The following is a 13635-nucleotide window of genomic DNA, read 5'->3' on the forward strand; positions in this document are numbered from 1 at the left end:
GGAAAAAGGCCAAGGTGATGTTAGGACATTGAGTGGCATTGGTGGCACATGGATCTTGTCGATGTAGATCTGGCATTTATGACATGTTTAGACGTCGCGGTGACAATCAACCTCCATAGTCATCCAAAAGTAACCAACCTCCAAGATCTTTTCACCATGGTGTGTCCACTAGAATGCATCCCAAAAGATGCTTCATGGATTTCCATTATAATCTAGTTTGCTTCTTGCTTGTTCATACATAGTAGCAAAACCGAATCATAATTTCTCTTGTATAGTACCCCTTCACTTAAGAAGAACTTGCAAGACAATTTTTGAAGATACTTCTTATCGGTGATGGATGCTTCCTTAAGGTATTTTTGGCTCTCTAAGAATCTCATGATGTCATAGAACCAAGGATAACCGTATGCTTTATCTTCGACCGCCAAACAGTAAGCAGGCTCGTCCAAGTAGTCGAGGTGAAATGAGGGTGCTTCATTCTTCCATTTGACCTTAAACATGGATGACAAAGTTGACAATGAATCGACTATCTTATTCTCCTCTCTAGGAATGTGGTGGAATGTAAACTTGTCAAAGTAAGGGATCAGTTTCAGGACATGCTCCTTGAGAGGGATGAGCTTGTGATCTCTTGTGTCCCAATCTCCTTTGACTTGGCTAACAACCAAGGCTGAATCTCCGTTTACTTCAACAATTTTGATCCTAAGATCAAATACAACTTCAACGCCGAAGATACAGGCCATGTAGTCCGCCATATTGTTTGTACATTCAAAACACAATCTTACGATGAAGGGGAGGTGGAAACTAGTTAGGGAGGTGATGAATGCCCCAATGCCATTGCCATGAGCGTTATAAGCTCCATCAAATACCAAGGTCCATCGGGATCCAGGCTCGGGTCCTTCCTCGGGTTCAGGGATGTTGTAGTCTTAGATGAGCATGATGTCCTTGTCGGGGAATTCGAAACGAAAGATAGTCTTCCAAGGGCTGATGTGCAAGATAGTCTGACAATACACTCCCTTTGATGGCCTTTTGAGTGACATGTTGGATGCCGTACTCAGTCAAAGCTATTTGCCAATGGGCTACTGTACCAGTTAGAGCAGGCATCTCGAAGATATATATGATAAGATCCATCTTGGATATTAATAGTGTTGTATGAGTGAGCATGTATTGTCTTAAGCGTTTGGAGGCCCAAACTAGTGCACAACAAGACTTTTCAAGCATCAAATATCCACTATCGCAATCGGTGAACTTCTTGCTTAAGTAGTATATTGCATGTTCTTTCCTATCAATCTCATCATGTTGGCCGAGGACGTATCCCATGGATCCTTCGAGGACGATAAGGTACATTATTAACAGTCTTCCAGGCATAAGAGGTATTAAAACAGGAGGTTCTTGTAAGTACTCCTTTATCTTCTCACAAGCTTTTTGGCAATCTTCGTTCCAAATGACAGTTTGATCCTTTCAAAGAAGTTTGAAAATTGGCTCACAAGTGGCCGTAAGGTGAGATATGAACCTGGCGATGTAGTTCAATTTACCTCGGAATTCCTTCTCGGTTTTGGGGGGAGATATAGCTTGTATACCCTTCACTTTTTCAGGATCCACCTCAATGCCACGTTGGCTGATGATAAAACCTAGAAATTTTCCAAATATTACCCCAAATGTGCATTTATTGGGATTAAGCCTCAATTTGAACTTTCTTAGCCTCTCATATAGCTTACCAAATTAACGAGGTGTTCCTCTTCGGTTTGAGATTTGGCTATCATATCGTCAACGTAGACCTCAATCTCTCTAGGAATCATATCATGAAAGAGAGTGACCATGGCTCATTGGTATGTTGCATCAACGTTCTTTAATCCGGAAGGCATGACCTTGTAGCAGAAGGTTCCCCATGGGGTTATGAAAGTGGTTTTCTCCATATCATCTTGAGCCATTCGGATCTGGTTGTTACCGGAGAAACCATTCATAAAGGAGAACACAGAGAACTGAGCGGTGTTGTCCACTAGCACGCCAATGTAGGGTAGTGAGAATTCGTCTTTGGTACTTGCTCTATTTATATCTCTATAATACACACACATTCTTACTTTGTCAACCTTCTTGGGCATAGGCACAATGTTGGAAATCCATTGGGGGTAATTGGAGAGTGATAGAAAGTCGGTGTTGAGTCGTTTTTGTACTTCCTCCTTGATCTTCATAGCCATGTCAGGACGAGTCCTTTGTAGCTTTTGCTTCACAGGAGGGAACTCTTCTCTAAGAGGTACACAATGGACCATGATGTCAGTATCGAGGCCGAGAATGTCTTGGTCTGACCATGCGAACACATCCATGTAATCCTTCAACAGCTTGATCAACTTTGCCTTGACTTCTTCTTGTAAGGCCGAGCCTACTCCGACTTCCTTAGCTTCCTCGCTTGTTCCAAGGTTGACCACCTCAACATATTCTTCATGCGGCTGGATGATCTTTGACTCTTGCTTGAGAAGTCTTGCCAATTCTCCGGGGAGCTCGCAATCTTCATCATAATCCTCGTTGTTGTGATTAATCGGGCTATCAAAGTCATATTGGACTATAGCAGAATTGTCGTTGGTGGCTGTCAAGGGTGATCTGCACGATTTAGGGTTCATGCTTTTATTGATATTGAAGGAAGAAAAATGATTTGAAAAAGAATTTTACGGAAAAAGAATATTGCCATTTTTTAAAAATTGAAATAAATAAACGAAAGACAAGGATCACAATATTGAATGTGAAATGTGAATTTTTCATTAATGATGATAAAAAGGGAAATTCATTGAGGCCCTACAAATGATTCCCCCAAGCCTTGGGCTTGACATGGGTTCTTTTGATTAAAAAGGGAAAACAACAAGGAAAGTTACATCTTAATCATGGTTACTTTAGATACTTCCATCACAGTCCATTTGGTAGCACCCCTTCCTTTGGTATTCATGAAGATCAATCTGGCATCTTCTTCCTCATCTTACTCCAAAGCACATACATGATTGTCAACAAGGTGACCAACACTTGAGAAATATTCTGATAACGGGAGCACTTGTCTCTCCTTCGCTATTGGCGGCGTCTTCTTCAAATTTTGGGAGTTGTATCCCAATCTCAAGCAATCCTTATTGTTTGGTAACTCAAGCATTCTTCCCCGCCCTTAGGGGTTTTCGTTCTTTATGATAGTCAAGGCATCTTGGAGAGAAGCCATCAGAAATTCAGCATTCTTTGATGCATCCCTCACCGGGCAAACCATCTCGACGTTGATAACTTCAAACGAATGAAATGGGATTTCCTTCATTTCTCCTTCTTCTTTAACGTAATGGAAAGATGCAAGATGACTCACCATAATATCCTCCTCAGCTTCCAGGACCACCAGTTTATCGTCAATAAAAAATTTCAACCTTTGGTGGAGCACTGAAATAACGACTTCGGCTGAGTGAATCCATGGCCTTCCAAGTAGACAACTGTAAGTCGGATGGACGTCCATGACAAATAAAGTGATGAAGAAGGTGTGGGGTCCAATCTTTATAGGTAGATCTACTTCACTGATCACGGTCCTCCTTGACCCATCAAATGCTCTCACCACAAGCTCACTTGGTTTCTTTGTAAGTCCTTCAATGATTAACTTATCAAGGGAGACCTTGGGCATCACATTGAGAGAAGATCCAGTGTTCACCAAGACTCTGAATAGAACTATGTCTACGAACTCATTAGACATATGGAGAGCTTTGTTGTAATTTCTTCCCTTGGAGGGGAGCTCCTCGTCACTAAAACCCAAGCTTAGACTAGTGGATATGTTGTTAACCACTCCTTCAAACTGGCACACTGAAATCTCTTATGGTACATGGGTCTCTTTCAAGAATTTCACCAAGGCATCCATATGCACTTCTGAGCACATCAACAAAGACAACATTAAGATTTTTGATGGTGTTTGGTTGAGTTGTTCAACCACTCGATAATATCTCTTATTGATTATGCATAAAAACTCATCTACTTCATTGGTAGGTACATGGTCTTGCCTTTGCTGAGTATCATCAATTTGCTTTCCCTTGTATAAGGTTGAAGGATTGCTAGTACCAATTAGATGAGGTGCAGGTGCAATGATCCTTCCACTTCTTGTGACCCCGCCAGTTCCGGCGATGCTGATTATTGAATCATTGGACTTCATTGGCTCTTCTTAAATTTTCTGACCATGGATGTAGATTGAGGTGTCATACACCCATGGGGCAGCCTTGGTGTTATCGTAGGGGGGCAATGTTGGAACCGTTATTACCATTAGAACAATAATATTTGGTGAGACAGTTAAATGAGATAAGTCATACGGAATTTACAGAGGAGGAACTTCATCTTATGGTATTTCGAGAGTGGACACGTATTTGAGCATAGAGGGTCGGTCTATCAAAATAATTCCTTAGTTCATTAGAGTCTGAATGGAGGCCTTCAATACCTCACACTAATGTGGGTCCATTAAACAATTTTCACAAGTCTTGGTGCAAACTGAGAATGCCACACTTCTCATGAGTATGTTTTTGATTTCAATGAGTGGAGTCTTCAGTTCACTAACGGAGGTTATCACTTTCCTTCCATCATCCAATTCTACCATTTTCACATTTTCTTTATTGTGCGGAGGCATAGGATTATTGTTCACATTCGGGCCATTGGGCACGAACGTGATTATCTTTGAATCAATTAGATCTTGGACTTTGTACTTCAAAGCTTTGCAATTCTCGATGGAATGTCCGGGAGCGCTAAAATGGAACTCGTAATGGGCATTTGTATCATAACCGGGAGGAAGAACCAAGGGTGGGGGTCCCATATCCCTTAGTTGTACAAGTGATCCTCTTAGTAAGTATGGTAGAATATGGTTGTGCGGCATAGGAACCATGTCAAACCTTCTTTTAGGCCTTCTTACTATTTTTTGTTGTTGCTGCTGATAATCTGGTTGTGGTTGCTGTTATTGTGGTTGATAATGTTGTTATTGTTGGTAGCGTTGTTGTTGTTGTGGTTGATAACGTTGTTGACGTTGTTGTTGTTGGTAGCGTTGTTGTTGTTGCTGTTAAGGTTGAACAGGAATAATGAAAGGTTGTTGTTGAATTGGTTGAACTGGAATAATGGAACTTGATATATTGGAGTCGTTGTTCATACGAATGTTGTTGCATTAGTCTCTCATTCTATTTTCTTGCCATAGGGGACGAAAGGTTTCTTTGCTATGTTGGACGTACTCGCAGAGTTCTGAATTTTGCCCATTTTGATCATGTTCTCGATCCTTTCACCGGCCAAGACAAAATTGGAAAAGCCGGAGGAGGTACTTCCCACCATTCTATCAAGGTACGAGCCTTGTAAGTTGCCCATGAACATGTCTATCAACTCTCATTCCAACAACGATGGTTATACTCTGGCTGCTAGCTCCCTCCATCTCTCAGCGTACTCTTTAATGGTTTCCTCAGACTTCTGCATCAAATTCTGTAACTACATGCAGTTTGGCACCATATCAGTGTTGTACTGATAATGTCTGAGGAAAGCTTCGAGTATCTCTCTCCAAGTACGAATATGAGTTCCCTCCAATTGCATGTATCAATCTAGGGATGCCCTACTTAGTGAATCTTGGAAGAAATGCATCAAAATCCGGTCATCGTTGGAATAGGCAGCCATTTTCCGACAGTAGGCTCTGGTGTGGGTTCTAGGATTGCTGGTTCCCTTATACTTTTCAAAGTCGGGAACTTTGAATTTGTCCAACATATACATGCCAGGACCCAAACACATTTCGGCTGCATCAAGACCTAATGCGTTAGTACTCTTCATCTCTTTTATCTTTTCATCAACATCCCTTTCTTTCTTCTCCACTTCATTAGTCGCGGGACCAAAAGGATCATATTGGGAGGCAGCCCTAGGGATTAAGAAAGCATCATATTGATCATCTACCTCGACAACGGGGGGATGGATATTGACTGATGGGACACCGTCGGGTGTGCATATATGGACTGGAGGGTCAACTTGAGGAGGATAGATTGGAGTCTCAACCACCAGAGGAATGGAAGGATCGGCAGTGTGATATGTCGCCCTCAGAGTGGTTTGGTGTTATTTCCGATATTGCCAGCGGAATTATCACGAGAAATGGGAGAACGGGGTTCAAACGGAGAAAAGGAAATGTTAAGGCATTTTCTGGAGAGCGGGGTTCAAATGGATAAAAGGAGACACGAGGTGTTTTCTAGAGAATGGGGTTCACAATGGCGATCACAAGTTATTGTCAGGCGACTGGGGTTCAAATGGAGAATGGGGTTCATTATGTTGGCAAACAAGACATCGGGGTTCAAATGCAGTGATCCGGGATCATTTGCACGAAAGAAAATTTCGGGGTTCAAGAAAAAATGAAAAAAAGAGAGAAATAATAATCCCCAGCGGATGTGTGGTGATTCAGGCCATGGTTATCCCTGCGTTACCATTTATTTTGGTATCCAGGTCGACATGTTGTTTCGGTGATCAGGCCGACTTTCTCCGTTCCAGACGGATTCTGCTTTCAAGAGATTGCTTCTTTGTCGATTCTGACAGGCATTGTTAATTATTTCCCATTAGAGTGCAAATTGTTCGTCTGCTCTTGGTATTCAATCACTCTTCATCCTGATCATCTGAAAGCCGAGGCTATTCAAATCGACAGGTTCACAGTGGATTGAATAGGGGCAGCTGTAACACCTCAAAATTTTCCCTCCTCTCTTGGGACTAGTTTAACATATTACATTGCATTTCTTAGGTCATTAGGCATTGCATATGTGCATATCATGTGGCAACATTGTGCAAGTCATCCTCCTAGGTCTTGGAATGAAGATAAGAGGTTGGGATTCAAGCCTAAGGGTTTATGGACTGTTCACTAATCATCTGAGGATGTGTGGTACAAGTTAGGGTTTCATGGTTTCTCAAGGAGGTTGAGCTTGATCTTGGTTGAAATGATACATCATCATCATCATGGTCTTGTTATCATCCAGAAGATTCAAGTGTTTGATCAGATACCTTGAGATTAGGGTTTTGACCACTGGTCAACCCTAATCATCTGCATTGGGCCAATCAAGGCATGGCAAGGAGATGGGGTCTACAATGGATATGGGGATCATCATGTGATTATATTGAGCTTATGGAAGCTAGGGTTTCATCCTTGAGCCATTTCATCAGAGAATTGGGGCTCAACTTGATCAGTGCATTGCCAAATTCATCTATTAGTTGAAAAAGTCAACTGTGGTCAACTGTGCTTGATTTTATGGATTTGGAGGTGGGAGAGAGTTGGATACACTTCATTCATGTTGAAACAAGTTTCATTTGGCATTTCAAAGATCAAGAATGAAGAAAATAAAGTCAGACAAAAAGTTGCCAAAAATAGAAAGTGACTTGTAATGGAAGTTTCCAAAAATGGAAAGTTTTTCACCTCAAAATTACATGTCCAAAAAAGCTTCAAATGAAAATTTTTCCAACATGAAAGTTGTAGATCTTGCTCTCACCTTTCCAAAAAGTCCAAGAACTTGAAATTCCCATGTATGGTTGACAAGTTATGGTCCAATCATTTTCCAAAAATGCCTAAAATCAAAGTGGCATAACTTTCACATGGAATGTCCAAATTGGATGATCTTTCTTTGAGCAAACCCCATTTCACATGTAATTTCATGATGCATGGTCAAAATTCATCAAAAATGGTCAAGGCAAAAAGTCAATTTTCAAGTGGATGCATTTGTACTTTTGGTGTGAGATAGTGAAATTGAGTTTTACAAGGAATTTGCACATGAAACCAATGCCAACACACTCCAAATTCCAAATAAAACATGTTTGAGCTGTCATTTGCTGTCATAGTGCATTATTTTGAAAAGGTCATTTTGGACATTGCACTTAAAATCACATTATGCTAAATCAAGCTAATTTGCTAATTGTGATTAAGGAAAGGGATTAAGGAGTGAGTATAAGTTTCTAATCCTAATAGAATCATAATCACAATTCCATATTCCAAGATCTGTAACTGAATTTCCCTCCAAAACCACAAATTCTCTCCAAAACTTCATCACTTTTTTTTTATCAAATCTTCATCAAATCTTCATCAATTTGCTTCGTTCTTGCTTGATCCATGCTCTACATGTGGTATTGATGATCTGTTCCAGCAAATCCGTGCCAAAACCTTCAGGAATCACGACTGTTCAAAGCTTGCTCATCAATGGAGTTTTCATCATTCTTGCAATTGGAGCATCCTTGAGCTGAAGAACTTCTTCCAATCAACTTACAGGACCTTAAGTTTCATCTGTTTTTGGCTTTTGCACCTAGAAAAACACAAATTCGCGTCTGCCATTTCCAAGAGGTAGAGTTTCGAAAATCTCCATTTCTTGAATTATGATATGCGTTTTGTAGTTCATTCATTGTAGATTAGCATGATGCTTATAGTTTTGAATTTGGTTGAGAATTGTGAGAGAAATCTGGATCTAAAGTTTGATGCGCATTTCTTTTTTTGTTCGATTTGCTTGGTATGTTAGGAATTAGGTTAAGCCAATTATATATCCATGATGTACATGATCATACGGTTCCAATGATGTATAGTTCGTTGATTATGGTTGAGATTCGTTGTTCTTCAATTTCTGGATTTTCTGGCCTTGTTCTTGCTGAAGAACAAGATGAAACTCGTGTTTGATCCGTGTAATGCCTTGCCTGAGTTCAAATTGTGTTTGGCGCCATCTTTGGACCAATGAGCGCTTGCCAGCGAATAAATGAGCACGACGCCGTTTTGGCCTGGCTCTCTAAAATTACAACCGTGCCACTGGTTCATGTTATTTTAATTCATTTCATTTTCTTTTTTCAAACTTTATTTCATTTGATTACATGAACTTCAAAAATTCACGAATCACTCATTTCTTGTCCAAATTTTGTGAGGTTTTTTTCACCATGCTCCTTGTAATGTGTAGAATTTAATCATGATTTTTGTGATTTTTGTGCACGTGTGGAAAATTAAAATGCTAAGGGATTGATTCAATGTGTCACATTTGAACATGTCTTACCATATCTTTCATAAAATGATGATGCTTTCAAAGAAATGGATGAAACTTTTTGTGCATATTCTGGACACTTTGATGGTGATTTTCATGTAGAGCTTGTAATTTTTGGATACCTGGTTGTTGAGATATGAATATTTGAATAGAGGTGTGACAATTTGTGTCACACCAAGCTTGATGAATTTCATGATTTTATTTGATGTGCTTAGGGACATTGAATTGAGCCAATTTTTTGCATGATTGAGCATATGTATGTTGATATGACATGTGAATTTTTCCGGATTTATTGATGGCATTTCCTATTTGATTGGAATTTTTCCTTCTGTTTGGTCATTTTGTTGATATTTTGTGACACATGTTACCATTTGCTTTGTGAAATTCTGGTCATTGATTGTATGAGTATGAAATTTGACATGAGCATTGTAGACACATTATAGGTCATTGTGGTTTTGATCCCATTCATTTATCATGTATTGTCACTGATTTATGATTTTTGGAAGTTGATGTTTGTTTGGATACCATGTGTTGGCTTGCTTGAACTTGTCTGAACTTATTGATTTTCATTGACCTACTTCCTTTTGTCCAAATGAGCTGAAATTTGACATGCTATCCATTGAATGTGTCCTGTTTAGGTGTGAATTTCTGTGGAATTAATTGATTTGTTTTGGTATGCTTTTGATGGAGATAGTTCTGTTTGGTCTTTTGAAGTTGCAAATTGCATGATTGATGCTATATTGTGCATGAAATGATAATGGTGATTGATATGAGCATGGGACCAATTGCATTTGTTTCTAGTTTGTTTGATTGTGATTTTGGATAATTTTCACTTGCTGTTTTGATTTTTTCATCTCCTTTGGACCCTAGGCTTGGCCTAATGGTCTAGTTTCTCATGTTTGGTTTGGATTTTCAGGTTGAGATGCAAAAGCCTTAAGGAGAACAATGCAAGTTGTAAATTGAGTTTGTTTGATGTTGTCAACTAACATTGGTTTTGTGTTGTAGGGTTTGATGCTTGAGTTTGAGCTCATGGCTTGCACTTATGTGCATTAACTTGTGTTGACTGTACAAATTGACTGTTTGACTTTTGTTATTTACTGTTGGTTTGTCTGAGTACTGATGATACTTGATTGATTTCAGGTACATTAAGTTGCTTATAGTTCCTTGAGAACTTGCTTGCTGTTGCTTGGTATTTAAACCAATTGAGGTAGAATTTCTATTCTCCATGTAGTCTGGAAGACCTGGCCTGTTACTTGGCCAGGCAACTGTCTGAAGTCCTCCTTAAGAGGCGATGTTTGTGATTGTTTACATTTTGTCCCCAAGCAGGTAAAGACCTCTATGAGGCAATTGGCGGATCATAGAGATATGCAATCTATCTCCCGCTATTCTGTTGAGTCGTCCCTCTGCTCACACCACTGTGTTGATGCATTGGAACATTAACCCAAGATCTTGTACTTTGTACAGTTGTGTCAGAGTCTTGAGCGTAGAAGGGTTCCTCCTTTCTGGACCCACGCTCCTTTGTCTGAAGCTCTCCCTGGCCAGAGATAAGAGCTGTGAAGTCTAATCTTCACTCACCGTTCATCTGCTTCACCCTGACTCTCAATGTCAGGGTTAAGAGCGAACAATACCCTGTACAGTTGACTTGCCTCGGCAGTCCACCCTTGTTTGAGCCTCACTTGACTGGATATAGTGTGTGCTATGTGAATGTTTGCTTTATTTCGTTGATGCTTGCATGCTTGCTTTCTTCCTGGATAGGATTAGCTTGCTGTTGTGCAAGTAGGTAGAAACCATAACATAGGGCAATGATGCATGATAACACTAGGCTCGAGTACAGCTCCCTGGTAGTGTGTCTCCCCTTTGTCTCTGGCTAGAATTTCTTTCCCTTTCATGGGAACAACGTCGCCCTGATCCTCATACCAGATGAGGTACGTAGGCAGGAGACCGTGCGAGGTCTCTCCAGGCACTTTTCTTTCTTTTCGTGTGAGTGCTTGACAGTTATAGGCTCGAGTTCCCGACTCCCTATCAACTTGTTTGGTTGTTGTGTGCTCAGAAGCTGATGTAAGTCCATCGAGTGGCATTCGGGTTCCAGTGTGCGTGTGTTTTGGCTCGGATGCCGATGTAAGGCCAGTGATTGGCGTTCGGGCTCCACGTTTGCCTTCTTGTGTGTGTTTTGGTTCGGAAGCCGATGTAAGTCCAGCGATTGGCGTTCGGGTTCCAAGTTTGCCCGTGTTTGTGTGTGTCCTGTTTGGCGTGCGTGAGCCGAACTACGGCAGCTCTGATTCTCATTCCAGACGAGATACGTAGGCATAGGACGCGATGTCCTAGCGAGCCCCCTCTCCTCTTTTACCCCACCTATGTTGTCTTCAGTACGTGTGTGTGTGATGTTTTGTTTTAGCAACCTTTTCTTTCTTTTAGAGCGTGGATCCCGTCGAGTACGACGGACGTGAGGGGTGCTAATACCTTCCCCTTGCGTAACCGACTCCCGTACCCTTTCTCTTTGGTCGCGAGACCATGCTTTTCCCAGGTTTACTCTGAGCGTTTCCTTTCCCTCTTTTGGGATAAATAACGCACAGTGGCGGCTCTGTTTGTTTTTGTTTTAGCCCGCCGGTTGTTTTTCGCGGATGCGACAACCCTCTTTTGAAATCTACACCCAACCTTCATATTAGATATGCAGCTTCGAGAATATTCCACTTTTGGGCTTCGTACATATTCTTCGGGCTAGAACATGTTGTAACGACTCCTCAATTAGACTTGGGCTTGCTGGGGAAATAAAGCTTGTAGGCGACTTCACTGGGGAATCTTCAAATTGAGCCTTAGGCTGGCTTACTGGAACACGATTCTCAGGCTGAATCTTCGAAATGACCCTCAGGCTGGATCACTGGAACACGATTCTCAGGCTAAATCTTTGAAATGACCCTCAGGCTGGATCACTGGAACACGATTCTCAGGCTGAATCTTCGAAATGGACCCTCAGGCTGGATCACTGGAACACGATTCTCAGGCTGAATCTTCAAAATGAACCTCAGGCCGGATCACTGGAACACGATTCTCAGGCTGAATCTTCAAAATGACCCTCAGGCTGGATCACTGGAAAACGATTCTCAGGCTGAATCTTCAAAATGTCCCTCAGGCTGGATCATTGGAAAACCATTCACAGGCTGAATCTTCAAAACGACCCTCAGGCTGGATCACTCACGCTTGATCCTCTGGCTGGATCTCATGACCTTGGTTGTAAAGTAATTCTTCAGTCTGCTTGGAAGAACCTGTTTATCAGCTTATGTGTATGCTTGATATGATATGCATGCAAATGCAAATGTTATGCATGGTGTAAAAAGAAATCTGCTTGGGGAAGCAAACTCCGGTAGGGAGCAGATCGCTGTATCAATCCTTGAATGCTCTGTGGGGAATGATCCGTCTGCCGGGACCAATGAGCCACCAAAAATAAATTGGCTGCTTGAAAAGTTGACCTTGCGGGGGGAGTATCAACTATGGAAACTTTGTTCGGCGAGGCTCTGTGAGGAGAGTCTGTGGGGAAAACACTTCTTGGGGAAATGTCGTAGGAAACGGCCTTTGCTGGGGATATGAACTTGCTAATCGTCCTCAAGCTAGGGATTAGAACAAATCTGTTAGAAATAATCTGCTGGGGAATGAGATGAACACTGGGAACGCCACCCTCTCATCTGTTGGTTATGCAACCACTCCGCTGTTGCTAGGAAGATACAATCTGACACTGTCAACTCCACTGGGGATATATAGTCTGGATACTATCAACTCTACTGGGGATAGACAGTCTGGATACTGTCAACTCTACTGGGGATAGACAGTCTGGATACTGTCAACTCTGTTGGGGAACATGCTCTGCTGAGGAGAGACTTTGTCAACCGCTTGGGGATGAGGATTCATGACTTGGCATCCGGTTCCTATGACCTGCAACCAAAAATACACGTATGCCTCGGGGGAATTACTCGGTTTGAATTCACCGTTCGGGATTTAGCACATTCAAAGCAATTTTAAATGTTTTCCTGTGCAAATCATCTGCAAAAGCCACCATTATGTTCATATGCAATATGTTTTATCAAAAATTCGGACATTTTTGCAAACAAACTGATAAATGAAAAATAAAGAGGCTCTTTAACTGAATTATTCGACTCTTAATGGGGAGGAAATTTGTGCCAGGAATAGGCGAGGGTATCAGGAAGCTGATCCCTGAAAAGAGGTGATCGCTATAAAAAGAGAACTATCCTAATGACAACGGGGATACGGGGTCCCACTGAGTTTCGACTCTGCTATGACTCGTATGTCCTCAAGACGCTCTGCTCATCTTGCTTTCTGAAGTGGATGATTAGTCGATCTTTAACCTTCGAAGATTGTCGGATTGAATGAAACGGTGATATAACACTGATGAACTCAGATCACAGTCATTCGCTTATTCCCTAACTTTTGCCTGGATCGCCCCCTTTTCGGGTTTTCAATCCATCGGGATACCCATTTTTGCCTGATCCGCCCTTTTGGGTTTTCGACTCAGCGGGTGTACTCTTTTTTTATATCCCTAATTTTTGCCTGAACCTCTTTATTCTCTTTTTTTTTTTTGGTTCGTCGGGATGCCCTTTTTTTGCCCGGACTATTCTTTTTATCGTCCAGCGGG

At 41.4% G+C, this 13635-nt stretch overlaps 1 protein-coding gene across 1 annotated transcript; it reads right to left on the minus strand.

Moving 5' to 3' along the window:
- Positions 1-212: 212 nt before the first annotated feature.
- LOC127101103 (uncharacterized) lies at positions 213-749 on the minus strand. Its single transcript, XM_051038434.1, has one exon. The coding sequence runs from the start codon at positions 747-749 to the stop codon at positions 213-215; it is 537 nt and encodes a 178-aa protein (XP_050894391.1).
- Between the last annotated feature and the right edge of the window lie 12886 nt (positions 750-13635).

Source organism: Lathyrus oleraceus, chromosome 1 (assembly GCF_024323335.1).
Source record: "Lathyrus oleraceus cultivar Zhongwan6 chromosome 1, CAAS_Psat_ZW6_1.0, whole genome shotgun sequence".
NCBI classification, from domain to species: Eukaryota; Viridiplantae; Streptophyta; class Magnoliopsida; order Fabales; family Fabaceae; genus Lathyrus; species Lathyrus oleraceus.